This window comes from Schistocerca gregaria, chromosome X (assembly GCF_023897955.1).
Source record: "Schistocerca gregaria isolate iqSchGreg1 chromosome X, iqSchGreg1.2, whole genome shotgun sequence".
NCBI lineage: Eukaryota > Metazoa > Arthropoda > Insecta > Orthoptera > Acrididae > Schistocerca > Schistocerca gregaria.
Genome location: NC_064931.1, coordinates 763,277,979 through 763,304,749, shown reverse-complemented (window position 1 = coordinate 763,304,749; position 26,771 = coordinate 763,277,979). Strand labels below are relative to the sequence as shown.

Sequence of the window (26,771 nt, the reverse complement as noted above, 5' to 3'; positions counted from 1 at the left end):
CACAATTAGTATCACTTACTGAAGGTTATAATGCAAAGACAGTATTAGGAACAAAAAGCTGGTTGAAACCAGATGTTAATGGTAACGAGTCCGAAGTTCAGATTGGACTATTTATTATAAACATAGGCGAGTCACCAATGGTGGCAGCATCTTTATTTCAGTAACGAATTAGATAAAATCTAGCAAGGTTGTTATGGATTTTGACTGTGAATTAATGTGAGTGAAGTTAAGTATCAAAGTTCAATTAAAAATGGTAATCGGATGCTTTTATTGGGGTCAAGAGCTCTAGTGATAGAGCGATTCAGACAAAACTTTCAGAATATAATTAATAATTTTCCTGATCATGCTGTTGCAATAGGGGTGACTTTTGAGAGTGTCATGCTATCAAAACTTGTACCAGAGACAGAGATTCATGCAACTCTGTTCTGGATGTTTTGTCTGAAAATAACTTTGAGCAGATAGATAGGCAACCAACTCGTGAGGGTAACATCTTAGGCCTCCTGGCAATAAATAGACCTAATCAAGTAACATAGAGGATGGTATCAGTGATCATAAGGCTGTGATAGCATCTATGACAATGCTTGAGCAAGAAAGGGTACCTAGCAACTGGAGGGGAGTACAGGTCATTCTCATTTTTAAGTAGGGCTGTAGGGCAGATGCAAACAATTATAGACTAATATCGTTGGTGACAATCTGTTGTAGAATTATGGAACATGTTCTATGCTAAAAAAAATTATGACTTTTTGGAGAATGAAAATCTCCTCTACAAAAATCAACATGGATTCCGCAAACAGAGATCCTGCGAAACTCAGTTTGCCCTGTTCCTCCACGAGATCTACAGCACCATAGACAACAGTGCTCGAGTTGATGCCATATTTCTTGACTCCAGAATGGCTTTTGAAACCCTCCCACACTGCCATTTAGTGTAAAGGGTACAAGCTTACTGAGTATCAGAGCAGATTTGCGACTGGATTCAAGACTTCCTTGCAGATAGAACTCAACACATTGCTCAAAACGGAAGAAAATCGACAGATGTACAGGTAATTTCCAGAGTATCTCAAGAAAATATGACAGGACTGTTACTCTTTACAATATATACAAATGATCTTATAGCAAGGGTCAGATGCTCTTTAAGGCTGTTCGCACATGATGTGGTTGCCTATAACAAAGTAGCAACACCAGAAGATCGTAACGACTTGTAGAATGAAGAAGAAAGAAATCATTAGATTCAGTGTTTCTTGCTGGTCACTATATAGCATCACCCAATTGGCTGCAATCAATGTCAACAAATTGCCAATTTCAGTTTGTAAGGCAAGAGCTGCCGACATCAAAGTACACTTTAGCCCAGAAAGCAAACAACAGTGTCATACTGGTTTCCAAATTTTATAATACAACAGACTACAATGTATAAACAAGATCAGTCACACACTAAATTCCATTGCTTAAGTATGTTTAGTAAAAGCAGAGCTAATGTACAACTTTCATGTGGTTTTGCTTTACACAAAGTTGGCGGTAGACTAGAGGAATAGAAGGCCATAAAGTTATCCACATAGGTTAGTGCACTGGGTTCCATGCTGCACATGTAACTCTGTTTATTTCAATCACTAACTGCTGGTGGTGGTGGTGGTTAGTGTTTAACGTCCTGTCGGCAACGAGGTCATTAGAGACGGAGCGCAAGCTCGGGTTAGGGAAGGATTGGGAAGGAAATTGGCTATGCCCTTTCAAAGGAACCATCCCGGCATGTAGGGATGTAGGGAAATCACGGAAAACCTAAATCAGGATGGCCGGAGACGGGATTGAACCGTCGTCCTCCCGAATGCGAGTCCAGTGTGCTAACCACTGCACCACCTCACTCAGTCACTAACTGGGTCATACTACATATGCTTCTTTGAGAGAGACTGTCTTGATAAATGAATCAGTCTGACAGTGTGTTTCCAAATCAGTCCCTAAAACTTCACTGTGTGTGGAAGAACTGAATCAGCTCTGGAAGGTAACAATGGAAACACCAAGTGTGAAGGTGCCTTAAAAAGGGAGAAAAGAAGGATGACTGGTGTCTGATATTCCATCAACAATGACGTCATTAAGCGATGTATTATTATAACATGTAAAACATAATGGGTAGGAATTTCTAACTCCTATGTCTATGTCTTCCTGTTTTAAATGTTTGCAAATGATCAGCATGTAGGCACATTCACAAAATAATTTGTGATGTGAATATAAAATGACTCATTCCACACAATTATGATTTATTAAGCAAATGATCCAAGGAACATGAACCTAACTAACTAACTAGCACAAGCATGGACTGCAGAAAGAATAGGAAGGAAACTGGTCATATTATTTTCAAGTTAACTATCATAACATTTGCCTTAAGCAATTTAGAGAAACTATGGAAAACATAAATGTGAATGGCTGAACAGCAATTTGAACCACTGTCATCCTGAATACAAGTCTAGTGTCTTAAACACTGTATCACCTCACTTGGTGGTATAAGATGCAGTACTGCCAGGAGGTATCACAAACCTTAAAAATGTCATAAAACATGACAACACAATGTGTCTGCACAAGAATGCTTCCCATATTATTGCCTCTAATAGGATCACTTCATTGAGAGAGTATATTCCTGGACCCATGATAATAGCAGCTAGCACTTCTCTCTAGGATCACAACTAGACATTTTTCCACCATCCTTTGAAAGTCTAATGTATGTACATTGTTAAGTTTAACACTATGAAAGCTACCTGCTCATGAAGACTTGTTTCCTTATTTCAGTAAAAGGAGCAGACTCAATCCATTATTTCCACCCAAGTAAGAATGAGGAGGATAAGTTTTGATCTGTCACATAAATGCCGTAACATATCTATAAGGTTGAAGCATGGCAGCACAAGAGACAGTTTATGTTCCTTGGTTGGTGGAACTGAACACCAGTTACTCCCTGTATGCAGTTTCCATGTGGCACTTAAATGCAGTATATGTTAACTTGTCAAATGTTGCACAACAAAGGAATTGTATTGTCATAAGATTTATATTTGTGGGAGATATCACAATTACTCCATTGTCTCACATTATGTTGGCAGATTTTAATTTGCCCTTTGCAGATATATCCTAACTGAGTCTCGCACTCTTGTAGCTGGCGCAGACTGGTTAACAGACTTACCTCTTTGTACTTTCCTCAATTACTCTGTGAACCTTCGCATTTCCCAGCCAAAAGACTGAAGTTGTTTGCAAATGGCCTTCATCTGAAGCATTACAGTACCACCCACTTGTCCCAAAATTATAAACCTACAATCTTCATTGTGAGGGTCATGGTGGTCTACCAGGTACAGCACTAGTGCCAATTTTGGATGTTCAAGCTTCAATCCCAGTTATAAGGAGGGATTTTTTTTTTCATTCTAGTCCCTCCAGGACAGCCCCAGGTCCAGTGATCCTGCTGTCAAAATGAATATTAGGGACCTCTGTGAGGGGTAAGGCTGGCCAGCCCACAGGACGTGCCACCCTTCCCCGTCCTAGTGCTGCGGCAAATAAAAAGGCTGCACTATACCTTCAGACAGGCTGATGGTCTGTTTATGGGGTTGTGCCACAGACTTTACCATTTTATGCCCTTCATTGCACCAGGAGAAACAACACTCCCTGGCATGATTGGAACATTTGTGGATAGATACTTTAATAGAATTTTGAATAATTTTTGTCATATGGTCGAATAATTTTTGTCATATGGTCTAACTGTTTCCTAGATGTTCCCTTGTTGTTCAAATAAGGTTAGTTGGCTGTTGTTAGCCCTACCTAGCACCCAGCTCAGAAACTCCATTTTACTGAAGGATGCAAACTATTCTACTGGATAGTTTTACTTCCATTTTGTCTTCCTCTGGATGGTATTACTTGAACAGTTGCAAGAGAACTTTGGGGCATGGAGGATCATCCACTTATAAGTGCTTTTAAAGTTTATTTGGGCATACTTCAAATGCAATGGTGGAACCCAATGCCTCAGGAGTCAATAAAGGTTGACTTTTCAATATTTTGAACCATAATTCCTTTGTTAATGAACTTCCTTTTTACTAGGAAGGGTGTGCGACTGTAGCTGGGAACCTACTATTGGTCTTGTTAGCTTTGTAGATTAGTGCACTAAGCTTCAATTCCTTTTTTGCATGCTGTTTAATGGAACTATGTCTAATATTTTAAAAATGTCACTGCAACTGCAGCTGCAGGCACAGATGCCTCTTTCCAGAAGTGGAAACAGCATTGGGAGAGGTATCAATTGTGGAGGAGAGTATTTTGAAGGAGGCCATGCACAGTAAGTAGAAGGTAAGTGTAGAAAAATTTTGTGGACAAAGTTCCGGAATTTTTTTGAACAGACCTCATACCTCTACAGAAAAACTTTATATAACTGGATTGCAGCTGATGCCCCACTACTGACTGTTTTCTGCTGACACTGACCATACTCACTGTCAGTATGAAGCACACTGTCCCCCTTCCCCCCTCCTACACACACACACACACACACACACACACACACACACACACACACACACACACAGAGGGGTGGAGGTGCTCTACCCATACAGATGACACAACCCTTGCTCTCTTAAACGTGCAGTGTTCCATGAGCATGGTTAGAGTTTACAGCAAAGTGGGCCTGGTGGTGATTACCAGACCCCAGCTCCCTTGGAGCTTATATTGTTTCAATCCAATGCTCAATCTTCTGTCATCCCCCAGACTGGTTAAATGACTAATACTGTTTCTTCATTACAATATTATGCATTAACAATTTTACTTTTCAGCTTTCCACAATAAAATAGTATGATCGTTTTAAATATCTTTCCACGTAATTTTGTAACAGTCCAGTTTTAATGACTTATTGCTTTTATGTTCGCTTATATATGTCAAACAAGTGTAGCTGTTAGTCCTTTCCCTACACACATGTATGACTTACGATACAAATATAGTTTTACACAAATAAAATGGACATGTTTCACATCCAATTTGATAAGCATAAGTGTTCCACAAAATGCTGACAGTGAATCGGCTGCCCCTAGGAAGAGAAAAGGAAGGAATGTAAAGTCATTAGAGGCAGGTCATATGACAAGATTGGACGAGGTCAAGGAAAGAAATTAGCCATAGTTATCTCAAAGGAACAAACCCAGCATTACATAATTTATGGAAAGCCCATCTTGACACCTGTATCATTGTTTTGTTCAAGATATCATCCTTATTATCGGAAGATCATGGTCAGATGGTGACTTGAGGCAAATGCCTCTTGGGTAAGGGGGGGGGGGGGGGGAAGGTCTGATTAACTTCTTGTTCCATTGTTTAAAATAGTACTGTAACATAGTACTTTAACAGACTAAATTTTTAAACCACACAGAATTTCCTTCTAGCCTACCTATTTTTAATTTTATTGTATAACTTATGCAAAAAAGAAAAAGAGAAAAACACACACACACAGGGAGGGGGAGGGGAGGAGGGAGAGAGAGAGAGAGGGGGAGAGAGAGAACATTTAAAGTATAACAGAGTTTAGCAACAACTGTGTTAAGAGCGCGTCTGAAACTCAATGTGTAAGTGATATTACCGAACAAGGTTATTCCAGTTATGGTAATTTGGGTAAAACTGGGCACTGACCAACTTGTGATGTGACGCACCATGTCGAGCATGACAATCACTGGTAAGTGCATGGTAGAGGATACTCCCCATTGTGTCAGTTGTTGGGGCTTCTTCGAGTGCCATTCACATGGGGAAGGTGTACAGTAACTAACCTAATCTTTCCCTAACAGTACTTATAGGAATCATATATTGGGTGTTGTATTGTCTTCCCAGATTCGTATTTTCAGCTGGTTCTTGAAACTTTGTAATTAGGCTCTCTCTGAATAGTTTGCAATTATCTTCAAATGTCTGCCAGCTCAGATTCATCATCTCTGTGACACTCCTAAGGGTCAAAAAACCTGTGACCATTCGTGCTGCCCTTCTCTGCATACATTCAACATCCCCTGTTAGTTCTACTTGCTGTGGGTCCCACAAACTTGGACAATATTCTAAGATGGGTCACACGAGTTATTTGTGAGTGATCTCCTTTGTGGATTGATTGCGTTACCGTAGTACTCTATCAAAGAACTTAAGTCTGCCACCTGCTTTACCTACAACTGGGACAATGTGATCATTCCATTCTATATCCCTATGAAGTGTCACACCGAAGTATTTGTACAAGTTCATCAATTCCAGCTGTGACTCCCTGATACTGTATTCATAGGATTTCACTTTTTTTCCATTTTGTGATGTGCACAATTTTACATTTATGAAGATTTAAAGCAAATTACCAACCTTTCGTCCACTTTGAAGTGTTTTTAAGAGCTTATTAAATATTCACACAGCTTTTTCAGACAGTACTTCTGTGAAAATTCTGAGGTTACTTTTAAGACTGTCTGCAAGGTCATTAATATACAAGATGAAACGCAAGGGTCCAAAGACATTTCCTTGGGACACTTACATAGTTATGTCTACATCTGCCAAATACTCTCGATTCAAGATAATGTGCTATGTCCCCCTTACCAAGAAATCATCAGTCTAATTACAAATTTCCCTTGGCAGCCAATATAATCATACTTATCAGGCCAATACAAACTTTAGGAGCTATTCTTGTTTTAAAATTCACAAAGAGTTGATTTACTAGAAAATTTGTAACTTCCAAGAAAGACACATATACTGGGTGAATCAGGAGCAATGTCACATAGTTTAAGAGGTGATTCTACATGCGAATCAAACCTAAAACACCCTATGAACATAGGTCTGATTTTCGATCACTATGGGACTGGTGCAGGGTGAGCATTAGACACATCCACACATGATAATGAAGACAAGTGTGAATATTAATTACCAAAATGCTGTGTAGGTGGACAGAATAATGGTGAGACAGATGACTGATCTATCCTACAAAAGGTGTTCAAAAAGTCCACCACCCATCTCAATGCACTTATCAATGTACTGGAGGGTATGTTATGTTGCTATTGAACATCATCTTGGGAGGCTTCAATGCAGGCAACACCATCAGTGATGTGAGCGACAAGTTTTCATGTGTATGCACCTTCATAGCGTACACATCCCCCTTTAACTAGCCTCATATACAGAAGTCAAATGGAGTTAGGTCAGGTGATCTGGCTGTACAGTTAATGGGTCCGCTACAGCCAATTCACAGTTGAGGAACTGTGTTATTCAGAGACTGGGATCATGTCTGCTACAGTGAATTTATGATCCATCATGTTGCAGGTACATTTTGCATTGCTGCTTTAAAGTCACAACTTCCAAAAATGCAAGGGGGGCTTCTATTAGCTGTCATGTGATTTGGCACAAACACAGATCCTATTACCATGTCATCAACCATACCACACCAGATGCTCACTGAGAATCTAACTTGAAATCATGTTTACCTAGTGTAATGTGGGTTATCCATTGGCCATGTATGAGAATTGTGGGTGCTCATGATAGTATTGCATGTAAATGTAGCCTCACCTATAAACAAAGTTAGTTTGATTGATTGATTGATTGATTGATGGTGGGGGGTTTACTGAACTAAATGTAAATAAAGTGACTGTGTACAGCCGACCATTCACACACTTGTTGTCTGCTTACTGAGTCACCTGGATGCAAATGTTGCACGCGCTGCATGTGGAATGAATACAACCCCTTGCACCAGCCTCACATTTGTGGGATATCAAGCTGATGGCTAATGTGACATGTACTGGTGTTGGGACTCCATTGTACATTGCAATGTCATCCTTTTCCTCAATTGACTGGATGGCCTCACAGGTTGACATTACGCATAAACTGGGTAGTATTCCAGATTCAAATAATATTTGAAAAACCCTGGGAAATACCCTGACACAGGGGGTTCATCGATTAGGGAAATATCTCTGATATTTTTCCAAAGCTGCACAGGCACTGTCATTACAGTACCCACACACAAACAACATGTCTGCATAGTCTGCATGGGTGAACACATGCAGCATGTTGGCATTCACAGACACAACTGACTTAATTAAGCACCACTCAAGCACGACATGCACATGACCTCATGATTGCTTACTGACCCAATCCACGACTGCACACTGGGTGTGCTTGCAGCTGTTTCTACAGTATGTTGTCAAAGTACTGCCACCTGCCAGAGAATCCCCATACCTCTTGTAGGATGGAACAGTCATCTGACCCACCATTATTCAGTTCACCACAGAAACTACACAGCATTTTGGTATGTAATTTTCACACTTGTCTTCATATCCTCTCATGGATGTGTGTAGTCATCCACCCACTCCGGTTCCGTAACAACTGAAAATTGGACATATGTTCACACGACTTTTTCACTTTATTTTCACACAAAGTATCACCTCACAAATTGTGTGACATTCCTCCTGAATCAGGCATTAATATCAGGCATTGTCAATAAAACCTTAGTGGGTCTGGCTTGAAAATGAACCTGTAAGGGTTCAAAACTAGTCACCTAATAAGTAACTGCAACTGTTGCCAGAACCATCAATAAACACTTTAAGACTGTACTATAATGTCTTAATTAGTAATCAGACATAATATACTCCCAATGAACTAAGCCATTAATTCTTAGCTAATTAAAGACAGGCTCCAAAGACAAATAACAACATGGATGTGATAGGATTAGTACACCTTAATAATAAGGGTTAGGGGCGAAGTGTTTGTTAATGCAGGTGGTACAGATAAATAAACGAATGCACTAGCACATAAGGTAGAAAACAGGTGACACTTTTAATGAGATAGATGACAACAAAGACTTACAAGAGGGCTACATAATAAGGCATGATGACCACACAGGCTAATATAGCATCAAAAATAATTAATTTTTGAAAATATCATGTAATTTGATAGATAAAAAAATCTGCTCACCAAGCAACGGCAAGAGACCACACGTATAAAGGTATTACAGTTTGCAAGCTTTCGGGTCCAGGTGTACTTTCTTCTGGCAGACGGTTTGAGGTGAATGAAGAGGGGTGACCTGGGGTTCTGGGTGACTTTTCTGAACTCCATCCCTTTTCCCAAACCTCATCAGTCCTTTTCCTTCACTCCCTTTCCTTCCCCTTCAAACCTCCTGCCAGATGAAAAAGCCACTGGTTCTGAAAGCTTACAAACTTTAATACCTTTTATATGTGTGTTCTCCTGCCAGTGCTTGGTGAGTAGATATTTTTTATCTATCCAATAACGTTAATATTAATACAGCTTTAGGTATATATACTTATATGTTTTTCACGTAATTACCAGCTTTGGGAACTTCATGCTAATTATCTTAATTACAGGCAAACAGTGTGAATCAGAAAATTCATACAGGGTAATTCAAAATCTTTTCAGAATATAATATTGTATGTCAATCTATTGTTAATTTAAACAGCCAGTAGAATACCTGTTATGATAAGACTTATGTTATTGCTACTGTATTGAATGGCACATCAGCATATTTATTTTGATGTGTTTCCATTAAATGTAGCTTGTATAGTTTGAATGATGAAACAGAATGTACTTACTGGTGAGGTGCAAGGGTAAGTGGCCATGGCATATGGTGAGAATGGTATTGGTAGCTTTCAATGAAAATGCTGTGTCAGTCAGAGCAGCAGTTAAACCTTAAGTGTTAGCCAACCATTGTTGAACAGATTTACACACTTTCACAAAGAGAGAGTTATATAGTTCATAAAATTTTGAGTTAGTGCTTAGGACTGGAAGAATTAAAAAAAAAAAAAAGGTCTGTTATGTTCTGAACTTTGAATCTGGATTGTGTGATGCTACTTTGGACTTAAAACATGCAGTCAAAATTTCAATTAATATCCAATGGCCCCACAATTAATTACTCACTAGCAGTAGTTCACTGTTTTGTTTAGACTGAATAATTTATTGTACTGTAGATTGACTCATTGTTTATCACCTGAAGTCAATTCAGCCACAAGCCTAAATTTCAATTATTTTAAATTACAGGTTAAGTAGTTGCAGGTACTAAGTATTCAGTACCATACAGCAACAGCATATGCAAGGGGCAAAACCCTTGACTATCATAACGCACAGTTTATCACTGTGAACATATACTGTTAGACTGACCTCTCAGCATGTTGGCAAACAATGTTTTACTACAGGGTGTAATACTTAACACTACAGTTAGCATGTCACAAATCAACAAAGGCAGGGAAAATGTACAATGTGCAGTTACAATTCCTTTGTTTCAGTTTATCTGTGGACTACTACTACTACTACTACTACTACTACCACTACTACTAAACAAAATTCCTACAACTACTGCTAGAGAAAGAAAGTCTTTGATAATTTGTTAAACAGCACTGAAAACCATAATTTATCTATTTTGCTCTCATAAATGTGTTTAATAATGCATTCACACACAAAAATACATTAATTATATAAAACATATTTACCTTAATACCTTGCTGTTCATTGAAATTTTGATTTGTATTGGATCTTGGCGACTGACGGAGACAGAAACAATACAGCAAAAATGCTATGATGATGATGACAAATGCAACTGAAGCTATGGTTATGTATAGCCACAAGCTTTGCACTGCAAGAAAAATCAATGAATTAAACAACAGTTTCAAAAAAGTTTGGTAATTTCTCATAACAGTAAAGAGAAGCAGCATACCGCATTGAGGAATATCACATGGCTCTTTTCTAAACTGTTCATCATTAACAATGAAGCACCAAGGTTTGGGTTCCACCCCACCAGGATTTCTGCAATAATTGTGTCCACCACCTATTTCTGGATGATCAGAAGATTTATAACTGAACTGATGACTCCACAATGAGCAACGACCTATAGAGGTGGTCTCCGCTATTCCTCGATATGACTCGCCACGACCCCAATAGCAGGTTTCACCTAAAAATTGAAAATTAACGAAATATGCATCAGCACTCAATTCACATGAAAAGCTAATGAAATCACAAGTTTAAAGAATTCTTTCAAAGTTTTAATAACAAAACATTAATCTATACTTATCTGAGCTACAGTTTACACTTTGGAGATGATAATTTTGTTTCTTTAAACAATGCAAAAATGAAAACGACTAATAACCCAGTCAACAGAAGAACGTATATCACAAAATGACGGGAAATTTGAAGAGAGACAAATAACACAGACCGCCGAAAAAAAAAAATTTTTAAACTTTTTTTACCTTGATAGCTGATCTTTACAGATTTTTTGGGGCTGAATCCAAATCTAGCTTTAGTTGTTTTTTTTTTTGTATCACCCATAGTTCTCAAGCAATATGGTTTTTTTATATAGTATAAAAATCTTATACTATAAGGTAAATTGGGAAATAAATGAAATGCTTTGTTACAACATAAGCACGGTTTGTATTTACATTAATGTACTTAAAATAATGATGTGTGTTAATAGAGGTTTCACTTGTCAGCTGGAATTGGTTTGTATTTTCTTTTTTCTTTGAAGCTTCTTGTGTAGCTTTTTCTTTGATGAGTCACTTGCTGAACTTCTCGGTGAAGTGATCAACAGTAGTCCTCCATCTTGTTGGTGTTCCAGTGGCATTGGCAGCATTTTTCCATAACTTTAATGTCGTGGTGAAAACACACCCCTTGTTCCTCACTAACATCTCCCATATTGTCCAGGAAGTAATCAAGGTGACTGTTCAAAAAGTGAACTTTCAGACTCATTAAACATCCTGAAGTTTTAAACTTATTTAACATTGGAACTATAATAGAAACAAATTCTGGGTCTTTTTCACATCCTAGGAACTTTGTAACGACTTCCTTGAATGATACCCATGCTTCTTTCTCATTTAAGGTCATTGTGGATTCAAAATCAAACATCAATTTTCTAATGTCAGATCTGACAAAGACGCCTTCTTTTACTTTAGCTTTTGAAAGATGTGGAAACATTTGGCAGAGATACTTCAAACATGGTCCATCTTTAGGCAAAAGCCTTTACAAACTGTTTCATTAGTCCTAACTTTATATGTAGAGGTGGTAAGAGTATGTTTTTTGGATGTACAAGGTTTTTGTGTAGAATGTTCTTCTCACCAAGTTTTAAAGACTCCCTCACAGACCAGTTCCCTAGCCCTACTGTCTGTTTCGCACAAGAAACATGGAAATTTGGTAAACCCACCTCACTGAGCAAGGAGCACGCATGTTACTTTTAGATCGCCACATATCATCCAACCACAAGCAGAATAGCCTATTTTATTTAGCACTATTTCTAGGTTTTCATAGCTTTCTTTCATATGTAAAGAATGTCCAGCAGGTATAGATGCATATGTTACCACTGTGTAATAAAACAGCCTTTAAACTAGTTTTGAATGAATGAATAAACAGCCTCCAGTTTTCCTTTTTGTATCCAGTGGCAAACTCATTCATCAGACCAGGAATGTCTGAGCAGCACACTAAATCACCTTCTGGTTGAAAAAATTTGGAAAATTGCTGCTCTCTCTTTCTGTACATGTATATGCTGGTTCTAATTGCCAATAAGTTCTTTTCTTTTAATCTAGAGCCAAGCAATACAACTTTTTCTTTTGTTAAGCCCAGATCCCTAACCAAATCGTTAAGCTCAGCCTGAGTAAACAATTTGGGCTCTAGACTTTCTGTATTGCAATGGAATTCATCATCTGGTTCATCTAAATCACATTGTACATCAGAAAATATTTCTGTTGGAATAGAATTTAAATTGTCTGCTGTTTCAGGAATTGGCAAATCTACACCATGCCCTACTGGTTGGATAGCGGTCGGAAGATTAGTGTAGCTTATTACCTTCTTGTTTTTCAAATTATGACCAGTAATATCAACACTGTAAAAGTAGCAATCGTCAGAATGATTTCTTGGCTCCCTCTATATCATAGCAACAGCAAATCCAAAGGCTTTTTCCTCCTTTTTGGACAATTTTCTCAGATCTTCAACATACACATAACATACCTTATGCGGCACCCAACATTTATCTTGATCACCGAGTTTAGATACAAAGTATGATAAATAAGCCTTTTTCACAAAGTCTGTAATGTTTCTTTGGTGTTTGTTAATCACAAATTCACCACAAATATAACAAAAACTGTCAGCAGAGTTTTTACAACCACAATTACACATTGTACTGAGCACATGCACAGGAAAGGGGAAAGTAAGGTTAGGTTCGTTACACCAGCTTTTTACATTATTTTAACTATATAAAAACTTAAATTCTTTAATAAAAATCGCTTAATTTAATAAATTTAACTGTAAAATGTGAAGAAATGGTGGGTGATACAGTTTAAGTATCATATTTGGATTTACCACTCTAAAAAACACAAGAATAAGGTATTTTCAGCAAAAAAGTTCTTCCATCATTGGCCTGTAAAATTAAACAATTTTGTGCACTGTAGCAAAGTTGTCTGAGGGCAATCTTCATTGAAGAACTCTTCACTTGGGGTTGAATTTTGTAAAAATTCCAAAGGGTGAAATAAGTAACTCTCAGTCCCCTGCTATCTTTAATTACTTCTTTTTCATTTTTTCTCATCTAAGGTATGGTAACCCTGACAAAATAGTACCTGGGCCCCACAGCTGGGGGTTGTGCTTAGGGCTAATAACCCTCTCAAACAGAAACAAATTGTTACAAATCTTTTGTTCATGTATCAGGATGATTTATGAAACAACCCTCTATGACAACATGGTAAATGAAAAATATACTTCGGAATCAGTATGTGGGGTGCAGAGAGTCTGTGGAAACTTGGGCATATGTGAAGAATACAAGATGAATTTGAGAAGTACAATGTAAACATTGCTGCAATCTAAGAAATAAGACTACCTCGAGATTACACACAGAACCTTGGATGGTTAAAACGGTGATCAGGGAAATAAATGAAAGAATACGCTCCACATGAATGAAAGACTGATGGTCTCTATTAACAATGTTCATGCATCTACAGGCAACAAAGACGATGCTATAAAATACAGTTACTATGAACCACTATAGAATGTGCATGACAGCTTACTACAACACAACATCAAAATCACATGATCATTGACACCAAGGTAGCAAAAGAGAAACACTTGCTACTGACAATATGCCATTATAGCATGCACAAGAAAACCAATAAAAATGGACTCAGAATTATCTCGTACACTGAATCAGAAAGCATGGCTATTAAAGCACAACTAAGAAACATGGTATTCGGTAGATGGAATGGCAACAAACCAAATAAACCACATATTAATCTAAAATAAGCATAAAATGCCATTAGCAATACAAATATGTATCAAGGAGCCAACAAAATCTCAGACCGTAACTTGGTGCTTGCATCTATGGAAGAAAAACTAAAAACAAATCACCGAAAACACTAAGGATTTGCAGTGCAGTATTAAGTTCAATCACTGAAGGACGATTCTGAAACTTTTGGGTCTAGGGAACAAAAAATGAATCTAATATAATCCAATCTCTGTCATAAATGGAAGTGAGCAAAAGATTTACAGTATCTGATAAAACAATAGAAAAAGTGAATAAAAGTGAAACTAAATACATAATTGGACTTTGGATAGACTTCAAGAAATTGATTCAAATGTCAGTCAAAAACGCATTACCAAAAGTAGAATGAAAGAGGAAGAAATGGTTCAACGATATATGCAACCCAGCAGTAAAAACTAATGTCACAGTCAGGAAGGCATGGCTACATAACGAGGGGTAAATAGAATGAGAACTGGACTACAGGGAGACAGAAAAGAGCAAGTAAGATTCTGGAAACACAAAAATGCTGTACCTGGAGCACACTGTAAACAGTATTGAGAATGACCAGAAAGGAAACAATATCTGCAGAGTACACTGCACTGTAAATGACATCAGGAAGGAATATAAACTGTGGACAGCAGTTCATGACAATAATACTAACATTGAGTGCTGGATCAGAGGATATACACTCTTGGAAATTGAAATAAGAACACCGTGAATTCATTGTCCCAGGAAGGGGAAACTTTATTGACACATTCCTGGGGTCAGATACATCACATGATCACACTGACAGAACCACAGGCACATAGACACAGGCAACAGAGCATGCACAATGTCGGCACTAGTACAGCGTATATCCACCTTTCGCAGCAATGCAGGCTGCTATTCTCCCATGGAGACGATCGTAGAGATGCTGGATGTACTCCTGTGGAACGGCTTGCCATGCCATTTCCACCTGGCGCCTCAGTTGGACCAGCGTTCGTGCTGGACGTGCAGACCGCGTGAGACGACGCTTCATCCAGTCCCAAACATGCTCAATGGGGGACAGATCCGGAGATCTTGCTGGCCAGGGTAGTTGACTTACACCTTCTAGAGCACTTTGGGTGGCTCGGGATACATGCGGACGTGCATTGTCCTGTTGGAACAGCAAGTTCCCTTGCCGGTCTAGGAGTGGTGGAACGATGGGTTTGATGACGGTTTGGATGTACCATGCACTATTCAATGTCCCCTTGACGATCACCAGATGTGTACGGCCAGTGTAGGAGATCACTCCCCACACCATGATGCCGGGTGTTGGCCCTGTGTGCCTCGGTCGAATGCAGTCCTGATTGTGGCGCTCACCTGCACGGCGCCAAACACACATACGACCATCATTGGCACCAAGGCAGAAGTGACTCTCATCGCTGAAGACGACACGTCTCCATTCATCCCTCCATTCACGCCTGTCGCGACACCACTGGAGGCGGGCTGCACGATGTTGGGGCGTGAGCGGAAGACGGCCTAACGGTGTGCGGGACCGTAGCCCAGCTTCATCGAGACTGTTGCAAATGGTCCTCGCCGATACCCCAGAAGCAACAGTGTCCCTAATTTGCTGGGAATTGGCGGTGCGGTCCCCTACGGCACTGCGTAGGATCCTACGGTCTTGGCGTGCATCCGTGCGTCGCAGCGGTCCGGTCCCAGGTTGACGGGCACGTGCACCTTCCGCCAACCACTGGCGACAACATCGATGTACTGTGGAGACCTCATGCCCTACGTGTTGAGCAATTCGGCGGTACGTCCACCCGGTGTCAATGTGTTCTTTTTTCCATTTCCAGGAGTGTATAAGCTCAGAAAAATTAGTTTGATGACTAATTGAACTGCCCTGAACAGGAAAACAAATTGGTGAAAGCTGACCCTCCAAACAACTGAATCTCTTGTAAATGACCCAATGTATGGAAAGGCAACCAAACATTTGAAAAAATTTACCTGCAAAACAAGTGAAATTAACAGAATACGAATGAAATTGCTGAGATGAATGGAAGGAATACATCATTGCCCCTATACATAAAAAAGGAAATAAATGAAACTATAGGAATTACACAGGAATTTCCCTAATAACAGCATACAAATTACTGTCACATTTAATATTACAAAGACTCACAACCTATACCAAGAACATAATAGGGAACTACCAGAATGTTTTTTTGGAAAAAACTGAGCAAGAAGAGACAGCATATTCTGCAACAAGCCCACTGCAAATTTATGGGAACACAACCAAAATATCCATTAACTGTTCACTGACTTGCATAAGGCCTACTTTGAGAGCAACTCCGGACTGGAACAAGATGTGCTATCTCCACATATCTTCAACCTCGTCATGAAAAATGTAGTTGAACCAAATAAGCAACAAGTGGAAACATCACAGATAACCAACCAAATATACTGGTCTATGCAGATGAAATAGTTCTAGTACGAAATAACAGTGGTGGATCTGAAATGATGCTCAAGGAAGTAAATGAAACTGACTTGAAAACAGATTCAAAAATTAATGAAGAAGAAACAGAAACATGGTCATACAAAGGGAAAACATGACTACATAACAATATTATGATCTTCATATAGAAAACCGTACTTTCAAGAGCACTCTTAACTTTAAATACCTTGGTGTAAATATAAATGACTGCAATAGAAGACAAGTCTAAAACCAATTAGTTGGAGAAATGCAAACAAAGTTTACTCTTACTTCCAAAAATTTCTATCCTCCAAATTCCTTACTCGGAAAACCAAGCTGAAACTCTACAAACAACCATCATGCCAGTACTGCTGAATTACATGGAAAAACAGAGCATGACCAAAAGAGAAGAGCAATAACACCCAGTCTTGAACAATAATAAATACACAAAATTTCTAAGCCGACATTTGGCCAAGCAACACAAATATGGGTAGCTGAGTTAGCCAACCAATCCTTGGTAGTGAACAGCATCACAGCAAGATGTTTGCAATTGGCACGTCATGTTGTCAGACTGGTCCCTGACACAACAGCCTGTCAGACATATGACAAAGATGGAAGGCTGATGGTCACCTGGATGGCCAAGAAGTAGATGACAACCACTGCAGAGTGATGGGTATCACTGGATGAAGGAAGCAGTGCATCACTGGCAGAACTGGAGATAGATAAATACAACAAAGTGGGACTGTCATGTCCCAAACACGCCAATGGAGTGAGCAAGCTTGTATAATTACTGTGGTGTAAAATTTTGGTCAAGATAACATACTTTGCTAACATCACAAAATACACTGGAGCACAACACAATCTATAGCTTCAGAAGATCTCTTTTTGTTCTGTCATTCATACTGTATAATACGCAAGGCCCGTGAAATTATGTTACCACATACATAGCTGTGGCTGCACTCTTCATAATACACTGATATTTATTAGTTAAATGCACTTTAAAAGCCACAAAAAAGATTTATGTCACAGTGACACATAAAGCATGTGATGTACATACATTGCATGCCAGAATGAAAACATTCAGAGACCTTGCAACAACTCGTGGGGGCAGAGGTGACTATGGTGTGTGTGTGTGTGTGTGTGTGTGTGTGTGTGTGTGTGTGTGTGTGAGAGAGAGAGAGAGAGAGAGAGAGAGAGAGAGAGCGGGGGGGGGGGGGGGGGGGGGGCATCTGGCATACAGCTTCAAAATGTAAGGAAACAGTAGGCACAGTTCGTAGGTTGCTGGGGGTTTAAGGGACTAGACAACGAGGTCATCAGTCCCTCAGTCAAGTGGTGGTTCATCTGGAATCATTCATGTCATATAGAAATTTCATTGAATTATGGAAGTATGTTGTTGTTGTGATCTTCAGTCCCGAGACTGGTTTGATGCAGCTCTCCATGCTACTCTATCCTGTGCAAGCTTCTTCATCTCCCAGTACTTGCTGCAACCTACATCCTTCTGAATCTGCTTGGTGTATTCATCTCTTGGTCTCCCTCTATGATTTTTACCCTCCACGCTGCCCTCCAATGCTAAATTGGTGATCCCTTGATGCCTCAGAACATGTCCTACCAATCGATCCCTTCTTCTAGTCAAGTTGTGTCACAAACTTCTCTTCTCCCCAATCCTATTCAATACCTCCACATTAGTTATGTGATCTACCCATCTAATCTTCAGCATTCTTCTGTAGCACCACATTTCGAAAACTTCTATTCTCTTCTTGTCCAAACTATTTATCGTCCATATTTCACTTCCATACAAACACTTCCAGAAATGACTTCCTGACACTTACATCTATACTCAATGTTAACAAATTTCTCTTCTTCAGAAACGCTTTCCTTGCCATTGCCAGTCTACATTTTATATCCTCTCTACTTCGACCATCGTCAGTTATTTTGCTCCCCAAATAGCAAAACTCCTTTACTACTTTAAGTGTCTCATTTCCTAATCTAATACCCTTAGCATCTCCCGACTTAATTCGACTACATTCTATTATCCTCATTTTGCTTTTGTTGATGTTCATCTTATATCCTCCTTTCAAGACACTGTCTATTCCGTTCAACTGCTCTTCCAAGTTCTTTGCTGTCTCTGACAGAATTACAATGTCATCGGCAAACCTCAAGGTTTTTATTTCTTCTCCATGGATTTTATATCCTACTCCAAAGTTTTCTATTGTTTCCTTCACTGCTTGCTCCATATACAGGTTGAATAACATCGAGGAGAGGCTACAACCCTGTCTCACTCCCTTCCCAACCACTGCTTCCCTTTCATGCCCCTTGACTCTTATAACTGCCATCTAGTTTCAGTACAAATTGTAAATAGCCTTTCATTCCCTGTATTTTACCCCTGCCACCTTCAGAATCTGAAAGAGAGTATTCCAGTCAACATTGTCAAAAGCTTTCTCTAAGCCTACAAATGCTAGAAATGTAGGTTTGCCTTTCCTTAACCTAGCTTCTAAGATAAGTCATAGGGTCAGTATTGCCTCATGTGTTCCAGTATTTCTATGGAATCCAAACTGATCCTCCCCGAGGTTCGCATCTACCAGTTTTTCCATTCGTCTGTAAAGAATTCGCGTTAGTATTTTGCAGCTGTGACTTATTAAACTGATAGTTCGGTAATTTTCACATCTGTCAGCACCCACTTTCTTTGGGATTGGAATTATTATATTCTTCTTGAAGTCTGAGGGTATTTCGCCTGTCTCATACATCTTGCTCACCAGCTGGTAGAGTTTTGTCAGGACTGGCTTTCCCAAGGCCATCAGTAGTTCTAATGGAATGTTGTCTACTCCGGGGGCCTTGTATCAACTCAAGTCTTTCACTGCTCTGTCACACTCTTCACGCAGTATCATATCTCCCATTTCATCTTCATCTACATCCTCTTCCATTTCAATAATATTGTCCTCAAATACATCACCCTTGTATAGACCCTCTATAGACTCCTTCCACCTTTCTGCTTTCCCTTCTTTGCTCAGAACTGGGTTTCCATCTGAGCTCTTGATGATCATACAAGTAGTTCTCTTTTCTCCAAAGGTCCATTTAATTTTCCTGTAGGCAGCATCTATCTTACCCCTAGTGAGATAAGCCTCTACATCCTTACATTTGTCCTCTAGCCATCCCTGCTTAGCCATTTTGCACTTCCTGTCGATCTCATTTTTGAGACGTTTGCCCGCTGCATTTACTGCATTTTTATATTTTCTCCTTATATCAATTAAATTCAATATTTCTTCTGTTACCCAAGGATTTCTACTAGCTCTTGTCTTTTTACCTTTCTTTATGTATGAGTGGTAAAATCAAAGCACTGAAAGCAACACTGAGGCCAGAGTTGATAAATAATTTGAAGAGAGGTAAAATTATATGGTCTGGGACAATATGCAGGTCAGAGAGCAGATGAGGGTATCCCCAGGTCTTATCTGTGGTGAGAGAAACCTCCCCACATCCTACTCCCTGTCAACCTAATTAGGGGCTAAGACAGTTATACATAAAAGAATACCTTGTAGCCAGGAGATTCGCAATAGTAAAAGTGAGAAGGCTAAAAACATTATGAACATCAGATAGACCAACAACAGTAAAATAAGACAAGAGTAATAATCGGATCACCAGGCAAGTGGGGGCAGACAAAAACAGTATGCAGCTGGAAAAAGGGATAATCACATCTAAACGCAACAATAACATAGTAAAAGAAGAATGACAATGGCAGGGGAGATAAGATCAAAGGTTGTCCAGACCCAGCACATGACAGGAGACGCCCACGCCCCCGCCCCAGCCCCAACCACCCCTCCCCCGCCCTGAACTGAAAGTAAAGTCTGATTTAAACTAGTTGTCATTTGATAGGTAGCAGACTGGACTGCTCCCACCTGCAAAGGGAGCCTGGCACTATCGGCTCCCACAGTGCTGAGACACATAATGCACTGCATAAAGAACACAGCCAGCCATTCTTCAGTGAGCCACTGCAGTAAGAGATTCAGGCAACTTTCAGCTTTTGATGTAATCAAAACAGGGGTAAGATCAAGGCTGCCCACTCCTAGGACACTCCAAAAATGTGTTGAACACAGTTTGATTTTAGGCAGTTAGTCATGTGAAGACGTGTGTTCCTTGAGGCAATCCCAAAATATTGCAGCCTGGCATTGGCATTTTGTTAGTGAAGCATTAGGGAAAAATTCTGAAGATATTGTTTAGCTTGGTGAAACATGGGTGCATGTAGGGCCCAGTTTAAGAAAAGGCTGGATAGACAATACCATCAGCAGTAGTATGGCAGCTCTGAACAGCAAAGAGAATAATTGCAGCACATGCTGGAAATTCAGAATATTTCATTTCTAATTGTCTGTTGTTATTCAGATGAGACCTCTGACTACCACAGTACTTTTTTGAAATGTTTTGAAGACTCAGCTTCAAAACCTACAGATAACACTCCATATCATTTGGTTGTACAAGATACGGTACCCACAGAGATAATGAAGGAAAACGACATTTTTTGAGAAATGTAACAAACTGATTGACAGTAATTTGGTAAGTGCAGAATTATTAGAACTTGTGTTGCAACACAAGCTCAAGTATCAAGTTTACCTTGTGGATGAAACAGAAAAAATAAATAAATAATTTTGGGGCATAAAGCACTTATATTGCCTCCCTACCATTGTCACTTCAATTCATTTGGGCTAAGGTTAAATGACATAGCTACAGAGAATAAAAAAAGTATTTTTTCTGAAGTAGAACACCTTCATAAGGAGGCAATTGATAAAAACACTAAAAGACTGACACAAAATAGTGACAAATGTGAATTGAGTGATACAAGAAGCAGGAAACAATGAAGGTGTATTACAAAAGTGTATCAAAACTTGATTATATCTGTCATTATAAGCAGCAACACCAATAGTTCCACTAACTCTGACTCTGAATTAAGTGGTGTTTTCCCATTGACTAGTATAAAGTGTAGTTTAATGAATGTCTTATTTTCACCAAATCTTGTGTTTGTGAATTTATTTTAAACATCAATTCTTTCCTGTTGGGAGCCTAAGGGACACCGTTCAGTCAGCTGCCATCATCTCTCTACAGCAAGTTGAGACTGCATTTGAAATATATTTCATTTTATAACTTATTAATTAAGGTTTCCATCAGAGTTACATATATAGTGAAACCCCTCTTTTACACTTTTCAATGAACTTCAAAAAAATGGTGTAAAATGTGGGAAATAACGTTTTAAGCTGTGAAAGTTATGTATGAGATAACACCTTGCATTTTCACACTTTACATATGTGCACATAATAGGCATCAAAACACTCATGTCATGGACTTGTTTACTATCGATCAATGGTTTATTATCTAATAAAAACTGCTGATATAATGGGAACTCGTAATTGGGAAGCAGAAACATTTGACTCAATTTCATTCGTCATTATCGATGTTTTTCGAACGCCTGCAGCTGTCATTCATTATGTAAATAATGAAACACTGCATCAGTTAAGATATTTTTTCATGCTTAGCACAGCGAGTTTTGAGAATTTTTTCTCGCTATCAAGTACAAATATTTACGTAAGTATTTTGTGTGGTGTCTGCCTATGTGTTGTTCTGTGTCTTTTAAACTGTAGTCATCTTTTTGAAGTTATCTGGTACTGTGCTTCCTCAGTTATGTAGAAAACCACACACACGCAAACTATCACTCACATTGTTTTTTTGTGTAACATCACACAAAATACATACATAAATATTGCACTTAACAATGAGCATAAATCCCTAAAACACGTTTTGCTCAGAATGAGAATATAAGAAATTTGTGCTGTGTTTAAACCAAAAACATTTGGGCAGCACAAACTGAATGAAGGTGTCAACTATCACTACAGGCGGCCATAAGACAAAACACACTAAATATGGTTCAACAGAGGTGTGACGATGATTATAACAATTGCAAAACTGCACATGTGCTATAGAGACAGTTTGAAAATTGTTGTGATTGGTCATGATACCTTTATTCATACAAAATTTGTCACCCCTATCAGCCACCATGCAGGGTAGCATTTGGTAGTGGCAGGAGATATGGCACAAATTGTTCCAACTTTTACACATTTATTGGTTTAAGTCCACTAAGGAGAGCACCCTGGTGGCAAGGAACTTAATCACATAATATTTGTAAACACTATTTGATGGCCAACGTAATACCAGTGTCATTTTACGCCAGTTTTTTTTTTCCACTAACATTTTTTCATCGCAGGAAAATTATAAATATGTTGACACAAAATTGGGTGCGAATTAACATTGTGGACATAGTAAATTTGACGGGAGCAATAAAAATGTTGTAAACAGTGGTAAAATGTTAATTCCAGGAGCACAAAAGTGGGGTCTATTGTAATATTTTTAGTGGTTACTAGTTTCAAATATTTTTGTTCATTTTTTTTCGTGTGCATTTCTAATGTTTCGCAGTATGTAATACACCTGTTTCTATGTCAAATCAGTAAAACAAATATTATTTGATTGCATTATGATTGTCTTGATTCATTCAAAATTTGACAGGTGTCTTTAATTGTTTATACATCAAAATTAGAGACACTAATAAGATCAATATTGTAAGTGAATTTCAGAATTATGTTACTTTTGTAGGAGAGGCGCATTAACCTTCATACTTGTTATGAGTTAAATATTGACACAACTATATAAAAATGACACTGTAAGTTTGTGCATAGCAAATGCAATGCATTACACAATACTGAAACAATTCATTGCCAAGCAATTTATTTTGACAGTCAAAGGAAAAAAGGTATGGTCATGGACTCAATAGTTTTTAATATATGGTGTGATAAGTCTGAAGTTGCTTATGAACAGGAAAATTTCATTGGTATCAACAAAAGCAATCTACCTCTGGCTATAACTGAAATTAAGAACAGATTTATCATACTGTGAAGACACTACAGAGATCTATATTTTGCACGAATTTGAGATTTTTTCCTTGGTTTTTGTTGGAGATTGAAGCTTTGAAGCGATTTTCCACCACTGCAGGAAGCAATGCACTGTTGCACCCACCTGCAGACAGTACCAGACACGACAATAACTCAACTTTGGACCTTAAAAGCCAGATTCCAACTAGTTTAAATCAGACATTACCTTAAAACATTATACCTGAAAATAAAAACTACATTCTCAGACAAAATGAAAAACCAGTTCAACTGCCTATACATCATTCACCAATATTAGAGACAAAAAATACAGATTACTATGCATAGCATGGAGAGCCAGAAGGATGTGATGTAGAAGCAATATAGGTTGGTATATTCCTTCCAGTAGGAACATAATGGGGCACGTCATGCAGCCATAGACACCTCGATAGCAGGGTGCAGGAGACCACCATGTGTCGTTCGATCTCTGAGTGTTGTTTGGACCCACAAATCCACCCTTGAGATGATCACAGTGAATATTGAATGAGCAATTGATTCTCTAACCAAACAGGCCAGTTCATTCTCTGGGATACTCACATGACTCTGGACCCAGAGAAAGACAACTAAGCAGGTAGTATGCCTTAGATCACAAGAGCTCGTGAATAGCAGATATCTCAGGGTAACAAGATTAACTTCAATCAATAGCCGGTTGACTGTGCACTGAGTCACTATAAATTAAAATGCGGGTGAGGGAGGTCTGTTTAATAAAACACATGACTCTGACCCTGACTTCTATCAAAAATTTTGAAAAGGTGGAGGTCCAACCCAGACAAATGGTGTAAAATAATGAAAAATGTGGGGAAAAGCCATAGTTGACACACTACAAACAAGCTTGGCTGTGAGCGGAGATCTGTCCTACAGACTAACAAGGAGAGGACGCCTACTCAGCATCGCTGAATTCGTCCATATTCATGGTACATGTAGAGCATGGTGAGACAAGAAAGTGCCCCAAGGGGAAACTCCAGATGGCCAAGTGTTTAGGAAATAAAAGGAATTTTGATACAGATCTATTGCCATGTGCACCTTATCAACTGCCCCTGTGACACTACGTTCAGGAAGTGGTGTTTGTCTTAGCGGTAAGAGATCAGAAATTGCAAAAACTGCATAAATCACTCGATGTACCCTTGTCTACTGATCATCCATACCAAATATTATTCAATTTGATCAACAAATGACATAGTTATTAACAATTTACTGTTTCACAGACTAAAAGGGTCACAGGTTCGACTCTGCCCGGTGGCAAATATTTCTGTGCTCCTTGACAATGCGTACACTCCTGACATCACAATTAACCGCAATATCACATATGTTATTTTATTAATTTAAACCAGCACAAAAAGTATAGGCATAGGATGAAATGCAGGACTGCAAACAGTTAAAAAGGGATTGTAGTTAACGCGTACACGGGAACGTCATGTATGTAAATCGATACTTCCATTTTTTTGCAACTGATCAGTTACATGTACTGGGGTAATATTCATCAAAGAAACAGGGTAAGCAATAATTTTGACTGCCTCTTGTGCACATTATAAACATTGCCTTTTTGCAGTGACATGGTTTTTTTAATGTCTCCTACAAAAACAAACTTGATTGACATTCTGAAAACAGCTTCTTTTATCACACAGTCCAGCGGCGAACCACGTGTACTGCAGCATGTCGCTGAATACGTGCAAGGATAGCTGGTGATGTAGAATGGAATGTAGTTTAATGCAAGGTACTCGGGAAGTGATTTTTTCTTCTTTCTCAATGAGGTAAGTGCAGTTTGGACATTTTTTATCTCATGATAAAAGTATACATTGCAGGGTTGCACTAGTGGCATACGTTTGGAGGGAATTACTTTGATACTGCACATTGTCAACTCATCATCTTGGAACAGTCCATCATACACTGTGTGATCAAAAGTATCCGGACACCCACAAAACCATACGTTTTTCGTATTAGGTGCATTGTGCTGCCACCTACTGACAGGTACTCCTTATCAGTGACCTCAGTAGCCATTAGACATTGTGAGAGAGCAGAATGGGGCACTCTGCGTAACTCACGGACTTCGACTATTAACTCACGGACTTAGAACATAGTCAGGTGATTGGGTATCACTTGAGTCATATGTCTGTACATGGGATTTACACACTCCTAAACATCCCTTGGTCTACTGTTTCCAGTGTGATAGTGAAGTGGAAAAATGAAGGGACACATACAGTACAAAACCATACAGGCCAATAGTAGGGGAGTGTTGTAATGTGTAATAGGCAGACATCTATCCAGAACATCACACAGAAATTCCAAACTGCATCAGAATCCACTGCAAGTACTATGACAGTTAGGTGGAAGGCGAGAAAACATGGATTTCATGGCCAAGGGGCTGCTCATAAGCCGCATGGTGTTATGTTTTGGTTGTGTTTTTCATGGAGGGGGCAAGCACCCCTTGTTGTTTTGTGTGGCACTATCACAGCACAGGCCTACACTGATGTTTTAAGCACCTTCTTGCTTCCCTCTGTTGAAGAGCATTTCGGGGATGGTGATTGCATCTTTCAACATGATTGAGCACCTGTTCAGAACGCACGGCCTGTGGCCGATTGGTTACACAACAATAACATCCCTGTAATGGACTGGCTTGCACAGAATCCTGACCTAAATCCTATAGAACACATTTATCATGTTTTGGAATGCCAGGCCTCACCGACCGACCTCTCGTCAGTGCAGCACTCCTTGAAGAAAGGGCTGCCATTCCCAAAGAAACATTCCAGCACCTGAATGAACATATGCCTGCGAGAGTGAAAGCTGTCATCAAGGCTAAGGGTGGGCCAACACCATACTGAATTCCAGCATTACCAATGGAGGGCGCCATGAACTGATAAGTTATTTTCAGCCAGTAGTCCAGATACTTTTGATCATGTAGTGTATATTTGTGGATTTGTTTTTCCTCCCTACGAGTCAATCAACAGAAGACGCTTATTCTCTTGCACGTAGGGCTTCATCACATCAGTTAAATATTTTTTGTGGAAGTCTCTTGTCAGTTTACCGGATTTTGAAGCAGGAGCACAAAACAATTTGCTGCTGGGTGGAGTCAAACCTACAACTCTTACAATACAGATCCGGTCTCTTACCGCTCAGCCAAACACCGCCTTCCCAAACACATTATCACAGAGACAATTGTAGTGAGTGGAGACATTACAAC

At 39.1% G+C, this 26,771-nt stretch overlaps 1 protein-coding gene across 2 annotated transcripts in view; it reads right to left on the bottom strand.

Annotated features, from left to right (window-relative positions):
- Window positions 1-26,771, bottom strand: part of LOC126299312 (tyrosine-protein kinase transmembrane receptor Ror-like) — a 111,371-nt gene that overhangs the window by 36,026 nt on the left and 48,574 nt on the right. For both annotated transcript variants that reach the window (XM_049991130.1, XM_049991131.1), the window contains 2 exons: window positions 10,649-10,882; window positions 10,425-10,567 (listed from right to left, as the gene is read on the bottom strand). In XM_049991130.1, the coding sequence (XP_049847087.1) occupies window positions 10,425-10,567; window positions 10,649-10,882 (377 nt within the window). The remainder of the gene's footprint in view (window positions 1-10,424; window positions 10,568-10,648; window positions 10,883-26,771) is intronic.